This window comes from Coloeus monedula (assembly GCF_965178545.1).
Source record: "Coloeus monedula genome assembly, chromosome: 18".
In the NCBI taxonomy this organism is placed as follows: Eukaryota; Metazoa; Chordata; class Aves; order Passeriformes; family Corvidae; genus Coloeus; species Coloeus monedula.
The window spans coordinates 2,523,451-2,544,416 of NC_138798.1; the positions used below are offsets into that span (position 1 = coordinate 2,523,451).

The 20,966-nt window shown below is 54.6% G+C and overlaps 1 protein-coding gene across 8 annotated transcripts in view; it reads left to right on the forward strand.

Moving 5' to 3' along the window:
- The window catches only part of NCOR2 (nuclear receptor corepressor 2), a 228,483-nt gene extending 215,958 nt beyond the window's left edge, over window positions 1-12,525 (forward strand). For 7 of the 8 annotated variants that reach the window (XM_082293756.1, XM_082293759.1, XM_082293758.1 and 4 more), the window contains 13 exons: window positions 25-174; window positions 599-739; window positions 850-1,012; window positions 1,555-1,988; window positions 3,601-3,744; window positions 3,865-4,007; window positions 4,346-4,539; window positions 6,024-6,170; window positions 6,454-6,599; window positions 7,905-7,958; window positions 9,932-10,018; window positions 11,859-12,038; window positions 12,157-12,525. In XM_082293756.1, coding sequence (XP_082149882.1) covers window positions 25-174; window positions 599-739; window positions 850-1,012; window positions 1,555-1,988; window positions 3,601-3,744; window positions 3,865-4,007; window positions 4,346-4,539; window positions 6,024-6,170; window positions 6,454-6,599; window positions 7,905-7,958; window positions 9,932-10,018; window positions 11,859-12,038; window positions 12,157-12,332 — 2,159 coding nt within the window. In that variant the 3' untranslated portion in view covers window positions 12,333-12,525. The remainder of the gene's footprint in view (window positions 1-24; window positions 175-598; window positions 740-849; window positions 1,013-1,554; window positions 1,989-3,600; window positions 3,745-3,864; window positions 4,008-4,345; window positions 4,540-6,023; window positions 6,171-6,453; window positions 6,600-7,904; window positions 7,959-9,931; window positions 10,019-11,858; window positions 12,039-12,156) is intronic. The other variant, XM_082293762.1, reaches the window with a different exon arrangement.
- Window positions 12,526-20,966: the final 8,441 nt, after the last annotated feature.

The following is a 20,966-nucleotide window of genomic DNA, read 5'->3' on the forward strand; positions in this document are numbered from 1 at the left end:
GCCCTCTCGCTTCGCTCTCTCCAGGCATCATCGACCTGTCCCAAGTGCCACACCTGCCCGTCCTCGTGCCCCCTACCCCTGGCACCTCTGCCACCACCATGGACCGCATCACCTACATCCCTGGACCCCCCCAGACCTTCGGCAGCCGGCACAGCAGCTCCCCTCTGTCCCCAGGTAATGCTGCATGTTGCTTTTCCAATGGGAAAATGGTTGAGCGGAACGCTCGTAACCAATCCAAGGCCATGGGCTCAGCATGCCAGGGCAGATGGGGAGACTCCAAATTAATTCTCACTCAGGGACCAGTCCACTGACTCTCTCTCTTCCTGCTTGTTGAGGGCTTCCTTGCTTTTTCCCCTTCTTCCCCAAAGCAAACAGTGCTGTGGAAGGTCATAACCTGGAGACGGCGCCAGGACAGCTATTCCATGATTTGTCTGGGTTTTGTCGCGCTGGTTGCCCTCGTCTGTCCTGCTCCAGGTGACCTTGGATGGAGCCATTCCTTATCTGCTCTGCAGACACAGCGATGTGAAGAGCAGGCAGCATTCCCAGGGGGAATTGCTATGTCTGCAGCCCTCTCACTGCCTTTCTCACTGGGTTTCAGGAGGGCCCACGCACATGACCAAACAGTCAGGATCATCGGTGTCCGAGCGGGAACGGGAGCGGGAGAGGGAACGAGAGAGGGAGCGTGAAAAATCCATCCTAGCCTCCACCACGGTGGAGCACGCGCCCATCTGGAGACCAGGTAGGCTGGGGAGGAGTCCAGCACCGCACTTTGGGGCCAGTGCTGGGTGGAGGTAAGGTTAGGGCTGTTGGGCAGAGAGCTAAAGAAGCCTTTCCTTGTGCTCTCCCCAGGTACAGAGCAGTCGAGCAGCCGTTCATCTTCCCACTCCCACAGCCACCAGCACTCTCCCGTCTCACCCCGCACCCACGAGACCATCCAGCAGCGCCCCAGCGTGCTCCACAACACGAGCATGAAGATCATCTCCTCGGAGACCCCCACCCCTTCTGTCCTACGGTATGTTCCCCCCACCATGGTTTCCAGTGCCTGCCTGGATGCCTGCACCATAACTTAATTAATGAGCAGCTCTGAGAGGAAGGAGTGAGAGTTGTTTTCCCTTCATTCTCAGTGGGAACAGGATTGGGATTTCAAGGGAAGTTGTGATGGGGAGAGGCACATTTTGGTGCCCCAATTCTTTTGCTTTTCGTGGTGGCTTTTCCTGCTACCAGGAAACAACGTAGAATTGCGCCTGTGCCCAAGTACAGGTACTGCTCCTCTTGCTGAAGATTGCCTGGTGGTGGAATTACCAAGGTCTCTGGGACCTGTCCATGGGTTTTATGTTCTCCAGTCAATGCATTCAGGCCCAATATCCTGTGACCAGTTACTGTGGTGGAGGCTCTATCCAAGCCCTCCTCCCTGGCCCTGCATGGCCAGCCCTGGACTCAGGAGGCCTGGAAGGAGCTCGGCCAGGGCAAGGCTGAACGCTGAGGCTCTGGTTAACAGCATTCCCTTTCTCCATGTGCTTCTCTCATCTTGGCCTTGTCTTCATTTCCTTCCAGATCCTCCTCCACCACTACCACGTCACCGATCCGCTCTGCCGCCTTCCCCTCGGCCTCCACCCTGCGCTCCTCCCTCAGCGCGGCCGATGGCTACGCGGCCCCGCTGGACCCGGCCATCCTGCAGAAAGAGGCCTCGAGGGTGCGGGAAGCCAAGACAGAACGAGCCCAGACTGACAACAACGTCTACACCTCAAAGCTGCCCAGTGGGGCCAACCTCGAACAGTCGCCTTCCCCCATCAAAGCCATGGAGTCGAGACCTTTGCCCGCCTCCGGACCTGCGTCTTCTCATCACTATGGCAGAGGACAGGGGAAAAGCCAGCAGCACCACCACCCTCTGGACCAGCAGCACGCAGCCTCAGGCTCCGAGCAGCACAGTAGAGAAAAGAGTCAAAGTAAACGCTTTTCCATGCAGGATCAGGAGCTCCGAGCACTCGGTAAGACCACCACGACAGCAGCCAACTTCATAGATGGGATTATCGTGCGCCAAATGTCTTGTGATAAGGGGCAGCGAGAAAGAGGCTCGCTGAGTAATGACTCCAGTAGTGAGGGTCACAAATTGGAGGGCAGAGGTGAGAGAGCTGTGGCCTGACACCCATTTTATTTCATTATTTTTTATTTTTAGTTGCACGTTCTGGATATTGGCTCCATCACCTCCCCAAGCGTGCTTGTCCCTCTGCTTCCTGGTCGTTGTGTTATTCCAGACTTTACTTTTGTGTTTTAAGGATCTTCCCTTCTCCCACCCTCTCTTAGTTTTTCCCGTTGCCAAGTCCTGTTTTGCAAATGTTGTCCAGTTCCTGGTATTGCTTTTTACAGACAATAGCTGTTTGCTAATTTTGATTTCCCCATCCTTAGAAGTTCCCAGGCAGTCTGTAAGGAGCAGTTGTGGGTAATAAATCAAATGAGCAAAGCGGAGAACTGGGACTGTGAGCGTGACAAGGCTGCTGGCCATCAGACAAACACCTCCCTGCTCGTGAGCTGCAGGGTCTCAGAGGACTTTGTGGGTCTCAGCTTGGATGGGGTCCCTGTGCTCAGGGTGACCTCACTCAGGGTCCCAGTGCTGGATGCTGCCCAAGGTGGGCACCATGGACATGGCTGTCCTGGGATCACTCGGCCCAGCCGTGCTCAGCAGCTGTTTCCAGAGCAGACCACAAGAACCACCTAATTGGAATCTTGTGTAAGACACAAAAGCACTGGGATTAGTTACTCCAGTGGAAAGTGCGGGGAGGGGGATGGATTTCAAGGTCTAGATCAGTCTTGATGGGACCAACCTTCACCCAGAGCATTCATCCAGGCTCCTACCAGCATGCAGAAGCAACAAGCAGCCTGTGGGGATTTGGTGGGACCCCATCTTCAAGTTGCAGCATCTGCCTTGGCCATCAGCACTGCAAGTTTCTGCCCCACTCCCCTTCCCATAACCCAAGGATGGGACTTGGCGGACTTGCCAGTGGTAGGTTCGTGGTTGGACTCAATGAGCTTAGAGGTCTTTCTGGCCTAAATGGTTCTGTGAGTCTATGAAAGGCATTAAAATGCCGAGAACAGTCAAATTTTGCCCCTGCGGTTTGTGAATCCAGTGTCTCTGGAGTCGCATCTGGGCTCTCCAGGGCCTCACATCCAGTTTTCAAGTCCCTGGTCCTGGCCATGCTGGGCTTTGGGCTTTGCTTTGTAATGCACTTGGAGACCTCTTGTGCAGCCACCTCCACTTTCTCTGGGCATCGCTGTCCAGGCATAGTGGGGGTTTCAGTGGGTGGAGAAAATAGGGGAACAAGTTGTGAACCTGCAGAGATTGCACTTGGTCCCTGGCTCTCATGCTGGCACTGAGAGCTGCTGAGTGTCCAGCTCTGCAGGAATAAGACATCACCTCTTCACAGCAGCCACCACCACAGCTGGACGTCGGAGGTGGCCCTGCAGTGTGACCTGCCAGGTCTTCCTTCATCTCTTTTTCCCCCCACTTTGCTGAACATGTGACTGTACCCACAAGCGATGGTGCAGCAGTGCCAGGGAAAAGTGAAGTGAGCCCCTGGTTTTAACTCCCTTCCATTTCCTCAGGCTATCATGGAGGCTACAGCCCCGAGCGGATGGAAGCAGTGAGTCCCGTGAGCTCGCCCAGCCTGTCCCATGAGAAAGGGGCCAAGCTGCTGCAGGACACAGAGAAGGGGCATGGGGAGCATGACCTGAGGCAGAAGCAGCAAGGTGAGAACAGGAGCCTGGCTCAGGAGAGCCCGAGCTGACCATGCTCCAGTGTTGGGATGGCATTCAAGGAAGGGGACACAGATGTCATCTCATTCCTGCTCTCTTCTTGGTGCCCCCCAGGCTCGCTGAAGGCCTCGGCTCCCGAAGCCGCCCACCTGCAGCACCTGCGGCAGCCCGACGGCCCCCAGTGCCAGCCCCTGCAGTCCAGCCAGAGCATCAAGGGCATGAACCAGCGGGTGGTCACGCTGGCCCAGCACATCAGTGTAACTAACCAACCTCATTCACCCCCCTCACCCTCCTGCTGGGGCTCCAGGGAGGACGGAAGAGCTCAGTGAAAACATGTCTGGTGGGGATGGGCTGGGAGTGATGCTGGAGACCTCAATTCCTGTAGTTGGGGGCTGAAGAGCAGGGGGCATCAGGGGTGTTCAGCCCGGGTTTTGTGTCCCCAAGAAGCCCGTCACGAGAGCTGTTGCAGACAGGAGGCAGAAGTTCCAGCTGCAGGGTCAAACCAGCCTGTTTCCCTCCTGCTCCCCCTCTTAGTTGGGCCCAGCAGGACAAAGTTGAAAACCAGCTCCATTTCTGACTCAGGTTTCTTCCCCAGGAGGTCATCACGCAGGACTACACACGCCATCACCCCCAGCAGCTCAACTCCCACATCCAGGCCCCGGTGTATTCGTTCCCCGGGGCGGCGTGCCCGGTGCTGGACCTGCGCCGCACCCCCAGCGAGGCCTACCTGCAGCAGCAGGAGCACACGGCGGCCTCACGCATCTCCCCGCAGAACGAAGGGGGCAAAAGGTGAGCTCAGAGGCCAACCCAAGCTGGCACAGATGGGCTTGTGCCAGTCTGAGCTCAGATGGACCCAGGTGGCTCAGGGGAAGTCGGGCGGGTGCCATTGGCTACCTGGCACCGCGGTGAGGTGGTGCACAGGGCAGGCATTGCTCTCCTCAGCTTGGTGCTGGGTGTATTCCCTGCTTACACAGCCCAGCTCGTTTCTGATCTGGGCATCTTTCCTCTCGGGTGGTGCCTCTTGCCATCGCTGTTGTCCTAGAGATGCTCTTTAGACCCTCTTAGAGTCCATGCATAATTCTCTTCCCAATCCGGCTGGCGTCACAGGATAGTTTAGGTGGGAAGGGATCTCTCAAGATCATCCAGCCCAGCACTGTCCTCTTGAGCAGGTTGTCCTGGGTCATGGCCAGTTGGGTTCAGAATATCTCCACTGATGGAGACAACACCTTTCTGGCCAGTCTGTCCGAGCATTTCAGCACTCTGACAGGAAAAATGGTCTTCTTGTGTTGGGATGGAATTTCACATGTTTTGTTTGTGTGCATGTTGCCTCTTGTCCTGTCACTGTTCTCAGTCCCTGACCAGAGATGATTCCAAAAAACCTGAAGCAACATGTTTTCCATTGGTTCAAAGTTAATTTTATCTACATCTTTCTCAGTGAATAAGAAGTTTACTAGACACACGTGCCCTGACAACTAGAATTGTTCATTTCAGGCACCACCTGTATTTGTTTTAAAGTCACTTTCAAATCCCCATGCTGCTACAAGGCAGGTCTGATTACTGTTGCATGGAATTTAAAAATGGGTCTGTCTTTCCACCCAAACACCCACCCAGATGTATCCAGGAATGAGTGGTGCCTTGTCAGTAAATGGGATTATTCGTCCCAGCTCTGCCTGATCCTGGAGTTGGCTTTATAACATGAAGGAAAAGAGCCCAGCCCTGACCACCCAGTGATGAAAAAAACTGGGGAAAAAAGAGAAACCACAGAAAGAACAAAGACGTAAATTCCCAGAACTCGCCGTGAGGAATTCCTCGCAGACTCAAGCCTGGCTGTCTTCCAGGCTCTGGCCACGGGCAGGCATCAGGGGCCAGTATTGATCCTCTCTAAGCTGCCCCAGCTCCAGGCCCCCTCCTGCAACCACCCAGCTCCTGTGTGGCCCTGACAAGGAGGATGGGAGGTGGCGGGTTCTGCCTCTGCTGTGTTCACAAATACTGAGAATCAAATGCAGTGTCCCCAAAAGGTTAGTGTCACAGCTCTCCACAGGGATCCATGTGTCCCTACCACCAGCAGGTCCCTCCTGGGCTGCTCTGTTTGGGGTGTCTCAGCTGTCCCCACTGTCAGGGGATCAGGCCCAGGGCTCAGCTCAGCCCAGCTCTGCCTGCCCAAACCACACTCTCAAAGCACCAGGAGTCCTTCTCCCCTCCCAACCCCGAGCTGCTGCACAGGGCCAGGGGCTGTCGCAGTGAAACGACGGCCTGTCCCCATTGCTGCCCAGGTCCCCGGAGCAGGGCAAGGCGGCGGCCGGGGGGCCGGACAGCTGTATCGAGCCGGTGTCTCCACCAGACGGCGTGGGAGAAGCGGAACACGCCAAGGGCGCCCCGTACCCCGTCCTGTTCCGCGAGGGAGAGCCCATGGACCAGAGGTAGGGCCCGGGAGCGGGCGCTGGGGGTACCTGGGGATGGGGATGTCCCGTCCAGCCCTGGCCCGGGCTGCTTTCCTTGCTGCCCCAAGCAGTGTCCCCTCCCAGGGTGCTGTACTTGTAGCAGCTTTTCAATACCGTGGGGTATGTTTATCATTGGGATAGGGAGACAGGTTGGAGGTGCTGAGTATCCCAGGAGCTCCCAGCCTGATCCTGAGCACTGAGGGAAGAGGCTCTTTAGGTATAGTGGAGTTTCAGAGGTTTCCAATGGTCTTCTGCTCTGCAGGATGGGGTCCAAGTCCCCAGGAAACAACACTCAGCGTCCAGCTTTCTTCAGCAAGCTGACTGAGAGCAACTCTGCCATGGTGAAGTCCAAGAAACAGGAGATCATCAAGAAGCTCAGCACGACCAACAAAAACGAGACAGAATACAGTAAGAACCTGTGGGGAGGCGAATGCAAGGCACCAGGGGAGGAAAAGCCTCAAGGACACATGAAGCAAAGGAGATTTGGGAATGGGTGCTGCTGTGTTAAAGGGCTGGGAGCTCCCAGCCAGCTCTGTCTGCGCTGAAGTCCGACTCGACGGTCCTCGTGGGTCCCTTCCAACTCAGAATAGTCTGGGATTCTATGAAATACAAGGTCCAAATGTTTCCTAGAATGCTCTGTACTGGTGCCAGCAGTGACTGTGTGCATCTGGGGAGGCAGTGGGAGACTTCCCACCCCAGTCTCCATGCTCTGAGGCTGTCAATCCCACCCACACCAGATAACCTAAGTAGGAAGGAAATAATGAGCTGAGCATGGAGGAGACTTAAGAGCAATTGATATTTTAATGACTGGCCAGCCAAGCTGAATCCTTCCTCCTTGAGATGCATCTCTCCCCAGCCTTACTTTAAGCCCTACATCAATATTGGTGCAGCTCTGTAAAACTAACCAGGCTGGCTCAGATTAGAAATTCAGCCCGTTCATTCATTAACCGCTAATAGAGTAGATAGGATCATAATTTAATTTAGCCCAGCATTATACAGTCAATACTAATTCAATTTGAATCCATCTTACAACAGCTGCATCGGATAAGAGGGACCGAGCTGTCTCGTCTCCTGGATGATGTTACCATGAGCCAACAGTATTGTTATGCCCCTTTGGGGACATGTAGCTGAACTCCCTGACCTTCCACACTTTCCCTTATCAAGAAAAAATATATAGAAATTGGATACACCTCTTATTTGATGAGAATTTCTGTTATTCTAAGGAAAGCAATATCCAAGTCAAACAGCTCAGCTAAGAGGGAAAATATTGATTTAACATTTTTCCTCCTCCTCCTCACCCTCTCCACTGCCCAGACCTGCTCCATGCATAGGGGGCATTGGGCCTTGGAAAATCCCATAGGCAGGAGAGAGGATTTGGCTTCATGGAGCTTGTAATCCCAAGGGCAGGAGGGAGGAAGGGAGGGAGGCCAGCACTGAGCACAAAGACATTGCCCTGGCTTTCTGGGCTCTGTTATTTTGCCCTTTCCCACCTGGTGAAGGTGCCTGCTGTGGATCTCCCAGAGGCACTGGGAGTTATCCCTGGTCCCAGCCAGCACCCACAGACCCACGCCTGTGCCTGGGGGAGCTGGGCTGCTGTTGGGAGTGCCATGACAGAGAGATGGGAATCTTGTCGTGGCTGCCATGGCAGGTCCTCCCTGCCACTAACCTGCATGTGCTCTCTCCATACTGAAGAGCTTCTTTGTTTTTCTCCAGATGTGGGGCAGCCTGGGACAGAGATTTTCAACATGCCAGCGATTACTGGAGCAGGTAACTCCCCACATACCTGTACCTCGTTCCCCACAGGGCTTACAGCTATGGCGAGCAGGAGGCTCGGTAGATTTAAGCATCTCCTATTTTTGTTTTCCCTTAAGACCAAGTGTAACAGGTGCTGGGAGGCAGAGGCCTCAGGACACACCATAACTCTCTGCTGCTGGGTTGGAGACAGGGCAGTGTAATTCCTTGGAAAGCCTGGCAGAGTTTGAGGAGAGGTTAAAGGTCAAGCAAGGGTTGGCCATCTGATGCCATCAGAGAGTTAAACCATCTTAGCAAGGTGGACCTCACACCTGGAGAGAGCACCCTGCTCTTGATGGGACCTTATGGTCACCTGTGGGTGGGTGGGAGGGCAGTGGCAAAGGGGAACATGAGGGTGGGCAGTGGGGTCTGTGTCACCACGGGCTGGGCAGGATGCAGGAGCCAGCTGCAAAAGCAAACTGGGGCAAGAGCAGCACCCTGTGTTGGGCAGAGTGGTGATGCTGAGGACTGGAAGGGGAGATGAGGGGTGCTGGGGCAGGAGGAGGTGTTTTCTTGGGAGCTGGAGGAGTGCTCAGGCCCACGACCAGCCCGAGGGGGAATGACAGTGGGAATCTGTCACACTGTTGCCACCTGCGACATGTCCGGGTGGGCTCACAAATGAATGGAGCAAATCCCCACTGAGGAATACTAATTGGTACTTAATTAAGGATTAATGCTCTCCTGCAGCACGAATGCCTTCAGGTTGTCAGTTTTAAGTAGGAGAACAGCAGTTTTCCCACAGCCAAGGGCAGGAGGTGCTGTGGGCAGGGGTTTGGTGCGGAGGGAGGGCCAGTGGTGTAGGACTGCTCGCCAGTGGAAATGAGTTTGGGAGGAGTGAGCTGGCATCAGCTGCTGGGGTGAGCAGGTGCAGCCAGGTAGGACCCGAGATCTGAGGGTCAGTTTCGTCTAGAGGAGATCAGGAAAGACCCTGCCTGTGTACAGCAAGACCAGTGTTCAAAGCAGGTTTACAGGAACCTGGGATCTGTCCCTTTCCGAGCAGAGGGGCAGCGATCCCAGAACAAACACCCCAGGATGGGGTCAGCGGGGGGGCCTGGCAGTTTTGTGTCTGTATTTTGCCCTTGCTTGTTCCCTGTAACTGCCACCCCGGGAATGACGGTGGCGTGGCTGAGCCTCTGGTCCCTGTGCGGTGCTGCTCCATAACTGCATGGCTTGAGACTCACAACCACGCGGACACTTCGCCTCTGCATCCTGTCCCACTCAGCCCGGGGGGCCCTGGTCCCCGTGGGAACCCCGCCTGGGGGGAAGGGGGGCTGGGGCAGTGGGCAGGGGGCTTGCAGAGAGCACGAGGAGGGACAACAGGACACTCCCCTCTCCCCGTGTAGCCCGACCCACGCAGGCAGCTCTGGCGGCTGCTTGCATCCTCTCACCCCAGAGCCAAATCCAGGCACTTCTTTCTCATCAGGTGTTTTTGTGGGGTACTCCTCCTTCCTTCCCTGACTTCCTTAATGGGAAACCGCCCCGCCCTCCAAATTCCTGGCACACTGACCGTTGCTACGTGTGCATATGGACCCCAATGACCCCACATCCAATGACTCTCCTCCTGTCCCCATGCCGACCCTGGCCGGGTTGGGAGCGCAGCCCCTGCTCCTTGGAGATGCTCCCTGGGGCTCTGCGACAAACCCTTATCCCTGGCCCTGGGGAACCCTCCCAAAACCCAGACCCCAGAGTGAGCCCCATCCGTCCCACCGCCAGCCCCCGCCGAGCCCTGGGGCGGGATGGAGCGGGAGGAGGAGGAGGACGGGTGCATCACAGCGCTTTAAAGAACAAGATGACAAAGTTTGTTGCTTTGCGAGAATGTGCTGACTGTTTGTTTCTTCCCTTCTCCCTTGTCTCCTTTCTCCCCCTTTCCCCGTCCCCCCCATCTTTCTTCTCATTTGGCTCCCCCCCATCTCCCGTCCCCTCTCTCCTCCCTCTCCCGTATCTCCCAGGGCTAATCAGTTGTAGGAGCCAGTCGGTCCAAGAGAATTCCAGTACCAACATGGGGTTGGAGGCAATAATTAGGAAAGCCCTAATGGGTAAATATGACGAGCAGTGGGAAGAGCGCTCACCTCTCAGTGCCAATGCTTTTAACTCTCTGAATGCCAGTGCAAGCCTGCCCGCTGCTATGCCCATAACTCCTGCTGATGGACGAAACGAGGACGTGCGCTCCTTGCCAGGTCTGCAGCCCTCTCCACCTTCACTCTCTCTGTGTTATTAATTCTCAGCCTTTTTATCTCCCCATTTACCAGGGGATTTATTCCTCCCCTCCCCATTTTTGTTCATTTTGGTTTTCTTTTTCTCCCCTCCCTCCCCCAGCTTTGAGCTTTGTGGATCCGCTGATTAATCCTGTTTGATGTTAATTTAATAGTCTCCAAAGGTGCTGTTGCTTTCTCTAAACCACTGACTTGCTCCTTTCTCCTTTCCCTGTTTGTTGGTTTTTAATATCTCCTTTTCCTATATTTTTTTTTACACAATGGAAAGGTTTATGGGGGCGGAAAACCCCCCCACCCAAAAAATCAAGGGCATAAACTTAAATAGCCAGCCCCAACTGTCTGTAAACCCCCAGTGGGATCGCTGCTCCCAAAACAGGGGAAGGTGCTGAGAAGGGCTGGTGTGGAGGACACAGGGCAGGGTGGCATTTCCCTCCCCACTCCAGTCTCTGGGGATGTCGGGGCAGAATCCAACCTGGGATGGGGGGATGGGATCTGGGAGCGCCTGGAGCAAGAGGGAGGTGGTAAGGGAGCTAAAAGTGGTACATGGAGGATGATAAAGAGAGGAGAGCTGGGGGTGAGCTGCCCCATGGGCCCTGGTGGGGCTTGCAGAGCCCGCTGGGCTCCATGGTGGGGTCTGCTCAGCTTTGAGGAGACTGGAGCAGAGATGAGAGGGTGGCTGTGCAGATCCCCAGTTAAGAAAGGGAGGGAGGAGGGGGATCAGGGATGGATGGGGGGAGCATTTGTCCCCCGCACACCTGCCAAGGGCAGAGTGCCTCATGACAGTGCCCTGCACAGAGCATGACACCACTGTCAGGGATCAGCCTCGGGAATCCAGGCACAGAGCCCGTGGCTCAGGGGTAGATCCTGGGTGCACATGTGCACCTTCCTCCAGGTCAGCTCACACCCCTCTGGGTCATCTAACACCAGGCACTCTAAAGCTTTTTGCAGAAAAGCTTTTCTGGCTCCTGCATGAAACCAGCAGCTTCTTCCAGCCGTGCCTCCCTATGCCTGGTGGAGGCTGCCTGCTGCTGGGCAGGCAGGGTGGGATGCAGAGCCCATCTATCCCTCCCCCGTGGGGAGCTCCCCCTCATTTATCTGGGCTCACCTGCCCGACAGACGCCCTTCTGGCTTCAAACCTTTTAAAAACTGGCTAAACATCTCCAGGGATTCTGCTGTAAGGAGAGATGAAAGACCCATGTAGACCATGGGCATGGGGAATGTGCTCAGGGCTCCAGCACCCACGCAGCTCTTGGGGGGTCGCTGCCAACCGCATGTGCCCGTGGGGGTGGCACATGGAGCTCCATTCATGAGCCACGTTTGTGGGCTGAGCCACGAGCGGGCTCGGGAGCAGATCCTGCAGGGAAGCGGCCGAAGCCGCACGGCTGCTCCTGCCCCGGGTCCCTCCACGGGACAGTTGGTGGCATCAGCCCCCAGGGTGGAGCAGCCCAGGAGGAGGGCAGAGCCCTCCTCCAGCCGCTGTCCCCACCTGCCCCATCGCCATTCCCCGCCGTGCTGCCGTCGGCCCGGGGTGAGCTTTTCTCCTGCCACGAGCCATTTTTGCAAAGCTCCTAGAAGGGAAGCGCTGGGAACCCGCTGCCCCGTCCCCGACCCGCTGAACCCTGTCACAACGAGCCGGGTGACGAGCGGCTGCTTCTCTTCGCAGGAGGAGGGGGGAAGCCAAAGATCGCTGCCAGACCCAACAGCCGCAAGGCCAAGTCCCCGGCGCCGGGTCTGTCCTCGGGCGAGCGGCCGCCCTCCGTCTCCTCGGTGCACTCGGAGGGCGACTGCAACCGCAGGACTCCCCTCACCAACCGCGTCTGGGAGGACAGGCCGTCGTCCGCAGGTAGGGCTCGAGGGGACGGGTCCCCAGAGTGGCCGTGCCGCCCTCGCAGGGGTGTGGGGAGGCTGCGGGGGAAGGGCCACCACCCCTGGTGCTGACTCTGCTTCCTCGTCCCGCGCAGGTTCGACGCCGTTCCCCTACAACCCGCTCACCATGCGGCTCCCCAGCGGGGTGGTGACGGCGGCACCCACGGCCCCGCTGCCGCAGGGCACCCCCGGCAGCCAGCACCACGCCTGGGACGAGGAGCCCAAGCCCCTGCTCTGCTCCCAGTACGAAACCCTTTCGGACAGTGAATGAGAGGAGCCAGGGGCAGGGAGAAGGCGACCAAACCCGGGGCGCGGGGAGCGAGCGGGACGCCCGGGGCGAGCGCCCACCGCCCCGGCCCCGCCGGCTCTCACGAGCGAAGATGCAGGAGCAGAGCGATTTCATTTTTTCCTTTTCCTTTTTTCTTTTTTTTTTTTTTTTTTTTTTTTCCCCCCTTCCCTCCCAACCAGCCAATTTGGGGGGGGGGGGGGGGGGGTGAGGAGGGGGGGTAGGGTGATGGTTTTGGATTTTTTTTAAATTTTGTTTGGGTTATTTTTTTTTTTTTCTTTCTCAACATCTGGAAATTTCTGCATCCTCTTCGGTCTGATAAAGAAAAGAAAAAAGCCTTAACGAGACAAAACCCAAGGAACCCATCTTCGATCTTGGCAGCCGTGCTGGGCGGTGACCCCGCGCTCGAGAGGGACAGAGAGCGGCCGTGTGCCCGTCCCGGGGCAGCGCGCTCGGACGCTCTGCCGGCCCCTTCCCGCAGCAGCGAGCCAGGGGCTGCGGATGCTCCTGCGGAGTCGGCAGCGGGCGGTGGGATGCTCCCCCGTACCCGGCCGTGGGGATGTGCCTCAGAATTGCAAAACCTTGAGCGGGTTAAAGAAAAGATTGGAAAAAAAAAAAAAAAAACCACGGTTGAGAAGTGAGACGGGACGGAACGCCCCGGGTCGGTGGTTCCCTGGCTGATCCGAGGGCTGCTTGCCCGGCATTCCCGCGTCACAAGACGTATCAGCTCCGCGACGACACGCTTTGAACGTGGCTGGGAAGAGCGGGCAGGGGAGGGAGTGAAGAGCTGTTTCTTAAAAAAAGAACACAAAAAATCCTGGTCCCTTCAATGGAAGCAATCCCGGGTCCCTCGGAGCGGGCAGGGACGTCCCCGGGCTGGCTCACACGCTGCCCACCGAGGGGCTCGGTTGCTTTAAGTGCATTGTTTTCTGAATGGTGAGAAAAGGCAATTGTAAATTGTATTGGTCTACAGGGTATATTTTTGATACCTTCAGTGAATTATGTCAATATTTTACGCAAGGAAGGACTTTAAACAAAACACAGTATTACATGCTGTAAAAGAGGTTCTGTTCTTACATGCAGGCTTTGCTGCATTTGTCCATTGTATGGAAAGGTTAAAAAAAAAAAGGTAACAATGATCCATCAAAGTTATCTGGGAGTCAGGAGAATGTATGTACTTAGTTAAAAAAAAAAAAAACCAAACAAAAATCTTGCCATGGTTGCAGGGCCCCCCGTTACACACACCTTTGCTGGTTGTAGACGTTGATTCTCCAGAGCCCTCCGAGCTGGCCAGGGCAGGGGCAGAGTGGGCAGGAGGCCAGCGTGGCAGGGAGTTCACAGGAAACTTTAAAAAAAAAAAAAAAAAAAGGAAAAAAAGTTTAAAAAAAGTTTTTATTGTATTTTTGTGATACACACGAATGCTCTACTTTACATTATTTTTTTCATTCCATGATGTTGGCTCATATCTGCAGTTACATGGTTAAAGAACAAAAATATTAGACTTTTTTTTCATTCACTTCCGCTTTCTCGCTCTGGGGGGAAAACAAATGGCAAAAAAAAAAAAAAAAAAAAAAGAATTGTATTAAATGCTTTGCATTCTGTACGCTAGAGGAGCCCCAGCCCGGCCCAGCCCCGCAGCCTCCGGCAGCCCCGCGGGCTCAGCGGCGTGGCCAGCGCTGTCACCTTCCCCATGGATCTTTCTTTTCCCCCTGCAACGTTCCCAGGTTGATTCTGATTTCAAAGCAAGAGAATGATGGTGTTTGTTGTTTGTTTGGGGTTTGGTTGTTTTTTTTTTTTTTTCTGTTGGGTTTTACTTTTGGTTTTGTTTTTTTTTTACAATGTACAGGTTTTTAAATGTTCATCAATGTTTGTGTCTTTTCTGTTGTGCTTTTTTTTTTTTTTTTTTTTTTTTTAAAGAAAAAAAAATCCAAGACAATGCACAAGCGATGTGGAAAGTCTTTCCGTTCCCAGGTTATTGCTGCTGGTGTCTCTGTGGCTCTGAGCTGTACAGACTCACAGAGCTGATGTCTGGGCAAAACACTATTAAAATGTTGCAGATTTTGCTGGGAAAAAAAGAATTATCCAAATCTGACCCATCTTCAAAGCTGCCTCCCTAGCTGATTTGGAAAAAATAGCAAAAAAAACCCCAACCACAACAAAGAATAAAGTTCCCACTTGGCACAGTAGCAATACTGTGTGCTGCTTGGTGTCTGCAGATGTCCAGGAAGGCGCTGGGTGCCGGTGGAAGGTGGCTGCAGAGCTGGCAGAGTGGCATCACAGACCCTGCCAGTGGCCCAGTGAGGGCTGAGACGTGGCCAGAGGGGTGAGAGAAGGGTGATGGAGCTGCTGCCTTTGGGGCTTTGCCGCAGCTGCTCTCGCCAGGGGCACTGCAGCACACCAGGGATGGAGGCACTGGGGTGGCATTCAGGTCCCGCAGCGTGTGGGTATCCCGTGCCTACCCTGCAGCCGGGTGTTGGGACATCAGGAAAGGGCCACGGGATCCAGCCAGGAGCTGCAGAGCCGCCTTCTCTCTGCCCAGCTGGGACAGGGTTGGGTTGCACTCCCAGTTAGCCATGGGCAGCGTTCACCAGCAGCATGGCCAGCACCCAGAACCGTGGGATGGAGAGAGAAGAGCCTGTCCCACCCTTCAGTGCCAACCCCAGAGCCATGGTTCTCTCACTTCCACTGTTTTGTGTGTGTGCAAGGTGAGGGGCTGGGGCTGGCCAGGAGCCCAAAGCACAGCAGCACCTGAGGCTGTGCCGTGAGCATGGCAGAAGAGTTCTGAGGTATTGGTGAGGTTGTTTTCAGCCCTTACGGGGTTTGTGGCTCAGTGCTGCTGGATGGATGTTACCCACCAGCTGCTGGGCAGGGCAGGGTGTGCAGGAGGGGACTGGGAGGACATGAAGGTGCTGGGGAGACACTGGTGACACCGAGATGCTGCAGGGCTCCAGCAGCCTCACCCGCTGCTCAGTGGGATCCTTTGGGATTGTTCCTGAACGGGGGACGTGACAACATTGCTGATGTTCCCAGCTCTGTGCAGGAGCTCAGGCCCTGGCTGAGCCTGCCCCAGGCTGGGGGAGCAGCCCGGGGATGCAGGAGACTGGCTGAGGTCGGGACAGGTAGGTCTTGCTGCAGTGGGATCCCCCCTGTTGAGAGCTCAGCCCCACAACTGGCCACAGCACTGCTTGTTTTTGGCACTCTGTGTCTTGCTGTGTCACCATCGTTGGGTCTCCCCACGCACACCCCATCCCCAGGCAGACCCCCCGGCAGCAGCGACAGAGATGGAGGGACTCTGAAGGGAGCACACAGAGCAGCTCCCACCGGGGAGCTCTGAGCCCCCTTGCTGAGGTGCAGGAGCAGAGCATCCTCCTGCTACGGGTTAATTAATTTGTGTCTCATCAACGAGCTGGCAGTGTGTGGGCAGGAGGCCCGCAGCTGCTTGGTGGGGAACCAGCCCAGACCTGGGAGGCTGCAGAGGGATGGCCCAGCTTTACCTGCTCAGATGTGGACTAGGGGGAGTGAGGTTCTGGGAAAGGAGGAGCTGCTGCTCCTGTAGGTTGTGGTGCTTCCCCCCTCTGGCCCTCGTTCTCCCCACCGAGGCATCCCCAAGCACCCCGAAATCTCAGTGCAGGGTCCGACAGCACCTCCTCATGCTGTTGGCTGCGGTTGTGCAATCCAGGAGAAACTCACATTAAACTATTCCAAAACCCCAAGTTTAAACTTAGTGTTGACCAACTTTGTAACTTGTACAAATGCAAACCAATCACTGGACAATTTCTCGCTTGAACTGTACGGGGGGAATCTCTTGTGTGTGTACCCAGCCTGTGCACAGCTGCTGTGGAGGGACTTGTGCGACAGCCGGGGCTGTACAGAGGCCACCAGGTGTAAATAATTCCACAGCTTGCTCCAGAGGGGAGGGGGTTCTTCTGCTAAAGGTGACGGGCTTGTTCACTGTTACTGTGCTCGGCGTGCCCACCAGCGAGCGGTGGGGGACAGTGGGCGACCACTGCCATGCTGGTTCAATAATAAAAGAGCAAACAAACCAACCCAACCCAAAACTTATTTGGCAGCAGAAAGCAGCTCCTGCCTGTGGGGGTGTGTGAGCCCGGGCAGGACGAGCTGCTCATGGGGCAGCTGAGGCGGCTGCAGGCGAGGGGGTGGGGGGGGTTGAGGGATCCCTGTGCTGGCGTTGATGGGGTGTCCAAAGTAAAATGGGCTGAGGGGACCTAGGGGTGGTGGCAGCAGGTGTTTTTCCACGTGCAAGGGCACAGTGAGCACCCCTAGACCCTTGTCTCATTGACCCAGGGCTGCATGAGATTTTGGGGGAAGCTAGTAAGCCACTACCTAATTAAGATATGAAACCTAATTAAGAAGCTCTGGTATCTATTTGTGGGTCTAAATTGCTTTACCTCCAACACCTGTCCCATGGGATGTGGTTGACTTCAGCTGGGAGTCCCCAAGTCCCCTTCCCACAGTGATGCTGGGGGGGTGGGTGAGGTGGGGAGTGACGACTGGGGGGTCACTGAGCTGAGGGGGATGACTGTGCATGAGATCTAATTGATGACTGTATGGAATGTAGTCCATTGACTAGCTATTAGGTAGTTGGGGGGCCTTCTGCTGCTTTTCCTGGGGCTCAGAAATGGATTTTACACAGATGATATTCTCCTGAGCACAGCAATGAGCATTTCAGCCAGGGTGTACCCCTGCTTTCTGCCAGCACTGCCTGACTGGTTTGTCTGCCCAGGAGATACCCAAAAGGTTTCTTTCTCCATGCTGCTGAGATTCACCCTATATCATCTGGATTGCTGAGACACCCTCTGAAATGCCTCCAGGTATATATCCACACTGACCAAATCTGCCTCCTCCAGTTTCCACGCGCTCCTCCAGCAACCAGCTGCCATGGTGATGCACTGGGCAGATACTGCTGGCTCTTAAAAATCAGCCTAAAGATCTCTTGAGACCAGTGATTTTGTTGAAAAACCTTCATGGAAAGGCTTTTGCCACTCTGAAGGCAATTAGAGTAAGTTAATAACCAGTACAAACAGGAGCCAGGCTGTTCAACCTCTCACATCAGGGTTTAAATGCTGACAGGGGCTGACAGCCGTCTCCCCGGTCAATAACTCACACTGATGCTGAAGAAACAGAAGGTGGGAAAACTCTAAATTCAAGGCCAACACTTAGAATTTAATGATGGAAAACTTTAGGTCTACTTGCAAAGCTCTTACATAAAGAGATGAAAATGAAATGGGACAAAAGCAGACGGCTTTGAAAACCAGCAATAAAAAGATGTGAGCAATCCACACTCACTCATATTTTGGGTGGTAGACAGGAGTTTTTGAGGGGAAAGGGAAGATAAAAGGCATCCCTTCTGCCTTTGCCCTGGACAGGCTGTGAGAAGGTGCAGGAGCATTGTGGCCTTCTGCTGACAAATTGGTGTTTAGTCAGGACTGGAGATTTTCTTTTTCCTTTGGAAAGAATTAAAACAAGAATTTTTTTTTTTTTTTTTTTTTTTTTTTAGCTAGTTGAGTGATGAGAGCAGGGAGAAAAGGGCACAGGTGGAGGCTGTCCTTGTTGTGCACCCCAGGACACTGCACTGGGTGCCAGCAGCCTCCTGAGGCTCCTGGAGTGGGATGCAGCTGGGGCGATAGTTTTTTTTAAAAGGGTACAAATCACACCAGAATACCTGTGCTGGTAGCACCCAGCCCTGTGTCCTCCCATGGTGGTGGCCCCACAGCCCTGACACGGCAGCTCCAGCAGAGCAGGGGCTCCCTAGCTGAGCTTTTGGCCAGGAGAGCTGGTAACTGTTCCTGGGCTCTGTACGGCAGGAAGTGTTTTATACTCTCCTGACAATTGCAATCCAAATGGCCATTCATCAGTTCTTGTGATTTGCCGTGAAATTATATATGCTCTGGGATAATGATGCAGAGGGCTAAAGAGCTGATCTTGGCAGGAGATGAGACGGGGTAGGCTGGCAAGTAACTTGGAAGGAAAATAGAGCAGCTTTTGGTGAGATGCCTGGCTCTTATCAGCACTGGGACCCTGAAGGGTGTTGGGCAGAGGCAGAGGTGTCCAGGCTGGCTGAGCTCAGCCTGGCTTCCATGCCATCTGGGAAGAATTGGGTTCATAAGAGACTTGGGAATGAGTGTTGCTACGTGCGTGTGTGAGTAACAGCTGAATTAATTGTCAGGTTTATTTATCCTCTATTTTTTGGCCTCCTGCAATTACCAAAAAGTATTTGTCAGGACTCCAGGCAGCAGAGTGGTAATAAATCACTGGCCACCGACGGGAGGTTGGAGCAGTTGTATCTGGAGTGATCCGAGATTGGTGTTGGCGTTACTGAAGGGCAAGTGCTCCGAGGGGCTGGAGGCCTGCAGCACAAGCAAACAAACCAACAAACAAACCAGCCAGCTTTGCAGAAATGCTCCTGAAATTAAATCCATGGACACACAGTTCTCCAGCTGTGGAGAAATTCCCTAACAGGGATGCAGGGGAGGGGGACTTGGGGAGGTGAAGCCTTGGCAGCCACCAGTGCATGGGACATTGCCAGACCCTGCAGGGCTGCAGGTCCCTTCCCGTGGTGGCACCAGGGTGACCAAAGCCACCCCTGTGAAATGCACAGCATCTGCCTGCATGCCCTGGACTGGAAATCTGCAGAAACAGGGGTGAAAGGTAAAATCCTTGTGCTGCCAACACAGCACTTTCTGGATCCTGCTTTCCAGTATGGGAGGGTGTCCAGATCCCACCAAGGAGGGACCACATTCATCTCAGCTGCAGACACAGCTGACAGGTGAGGCTTTCCTCTTGTTGGCCCTTGTAAAAGGAGATCAGGCAGAAAGGACTGCCTGTGGTGCTCGGGAGGCTGGCCCAGAGATCAGTTCCGCCACCAGCATCGTGGGGAGTACATTGGTCACACATCGCTCGAGTCGCTGGGTTTGAGGAGGCCGGCGTGTTTCCCTTCTTTGGAAATACTCTGACTGTCCCTCTGTAAATGCATGGAACCTGACGAAGCACAGGGTGTTGCAGGGGTGGTAAGCTCCATCTGGAGAGCTGTCTGCTTTGAAGTCGGATGCTGTTTTAAACTCTGCAGGGTACTTTTGCTTAGGAAAAGCAGCAGTTGTCAGTAAAGACTGATCTTTGTCCAGAAATTTTTGCTGTTCCCTGACTTCTTTTCATATTTATTAGTCATTTGCAATCTCTTTGATGACTAGATGCATGTTCAGCTTAGAGAAAGCTGTTGCAGTATTTGCTGAGGTAAGTCAGGGCATAGGAGATGCTGACCACACTGGCCATGCTAATGATGGTGCATCTAGATCAGTCATTATTAATTGCCATGGCAGCCCCAGTACTCCCAAGCAGATGCTGAAGAAACCCCTGGAGCCAGCAGGAGTCCTGGGGAGGTTGTTCTGAGGTCTCACCCACGGGCAGTTGTTCCGCAAGGCTGCAGGTCAGTATTTGTGGAAAATGTTGTGCCTGTGGGAGAGGGCAGCGCCAGGAGCTTCTGGGGGCTCCTCTCCTGCCTGCAGTGGCACAGGAGGAAGGGAAGGTCTCATGAAGAGCAAAAAGCTGAGCAGCACCATCCAGGAGGTTGCTGTCGAAGACACTCCATCCTAATTCAACACATCCCTCGAGCTGCTCAGCGCAGCTGTCAGCAGGTGTGGCCTGATGGGCCCCAAATCAGCTCCAGTGACACAGGGATTCTGAAGAGGTTTGGATTCCACTGACTTGGGTATTTGTTCGAAAAGTCCAGACTTCAGCTGTGAAATCCTGATCCAGCTCTGCCCAAGACCCAGGAGTATTTTCTGCTGCTGTTTCATCCTGAGCCCTTTCCAGAAAGCGAAGCAGCTGCCAGAGGTCAGACATGAGGAACCCGGTTGGTGTGTGCCTGAAGATGGGTGCCAGGTCTGGATCTGCATTCCAGTTGGACCAAAGCAGAGCTTTCCCCATGGGGATGTTAATCCTGGGCCTTGGCTTAGAGCCATATCCAGCTTTCATGGGTTTGGAACTGAAAAAGAGCACCATTCTGTTCAAGGGAAGAACAAGTCCTTATATCCCAGCTCTGCACACCAGTGAGAAGTCACAACTGGCTCCTTAGCACTGAAACCCATCTAACTCCACCCCACTGGACTCATTTTGAAGCTACCAGTCTCCATGGGCTGCCAGAACATCCTGCTTCCCTTCAGGCCAGCCAGAACCTCTGAGCTGGAGCTGCCGTCCACTGGTGAAGGAGAAACCAAATAGCAGAGGTTGGAAACCAAATAGCAGAGGTTGCTCTTGGGTCTCTTGGAGGGGGAGGGCAGCCTTTTTATTAGGTTCAGATGTTGCTTTCTGCCCAGGGCCATGCTGGGAAGTAAAGCAAAGTGTGTTAATGTTGGCTGGAAGAACCTCTGTGGAAACAGGCTCGAATGAAGCAGGTTTCTCCTGTGCCCATTTCCTGGGGGAATGGGGGAGATGAGCCAGCACGGGAGGCACAGGCATGGGAAAGGAGTCACCCCTTGCTGAGCTGAGGCTGCTGAGTCTCTTCCCTTACTCTCTAAAATCTCCCAGCAGTGAGTGTGGCTTTAGCTAGCCACCCACTGCTCCAGGGCTCTTGGGAACCTGCTGTCCCCTGGTCAGTGTCCC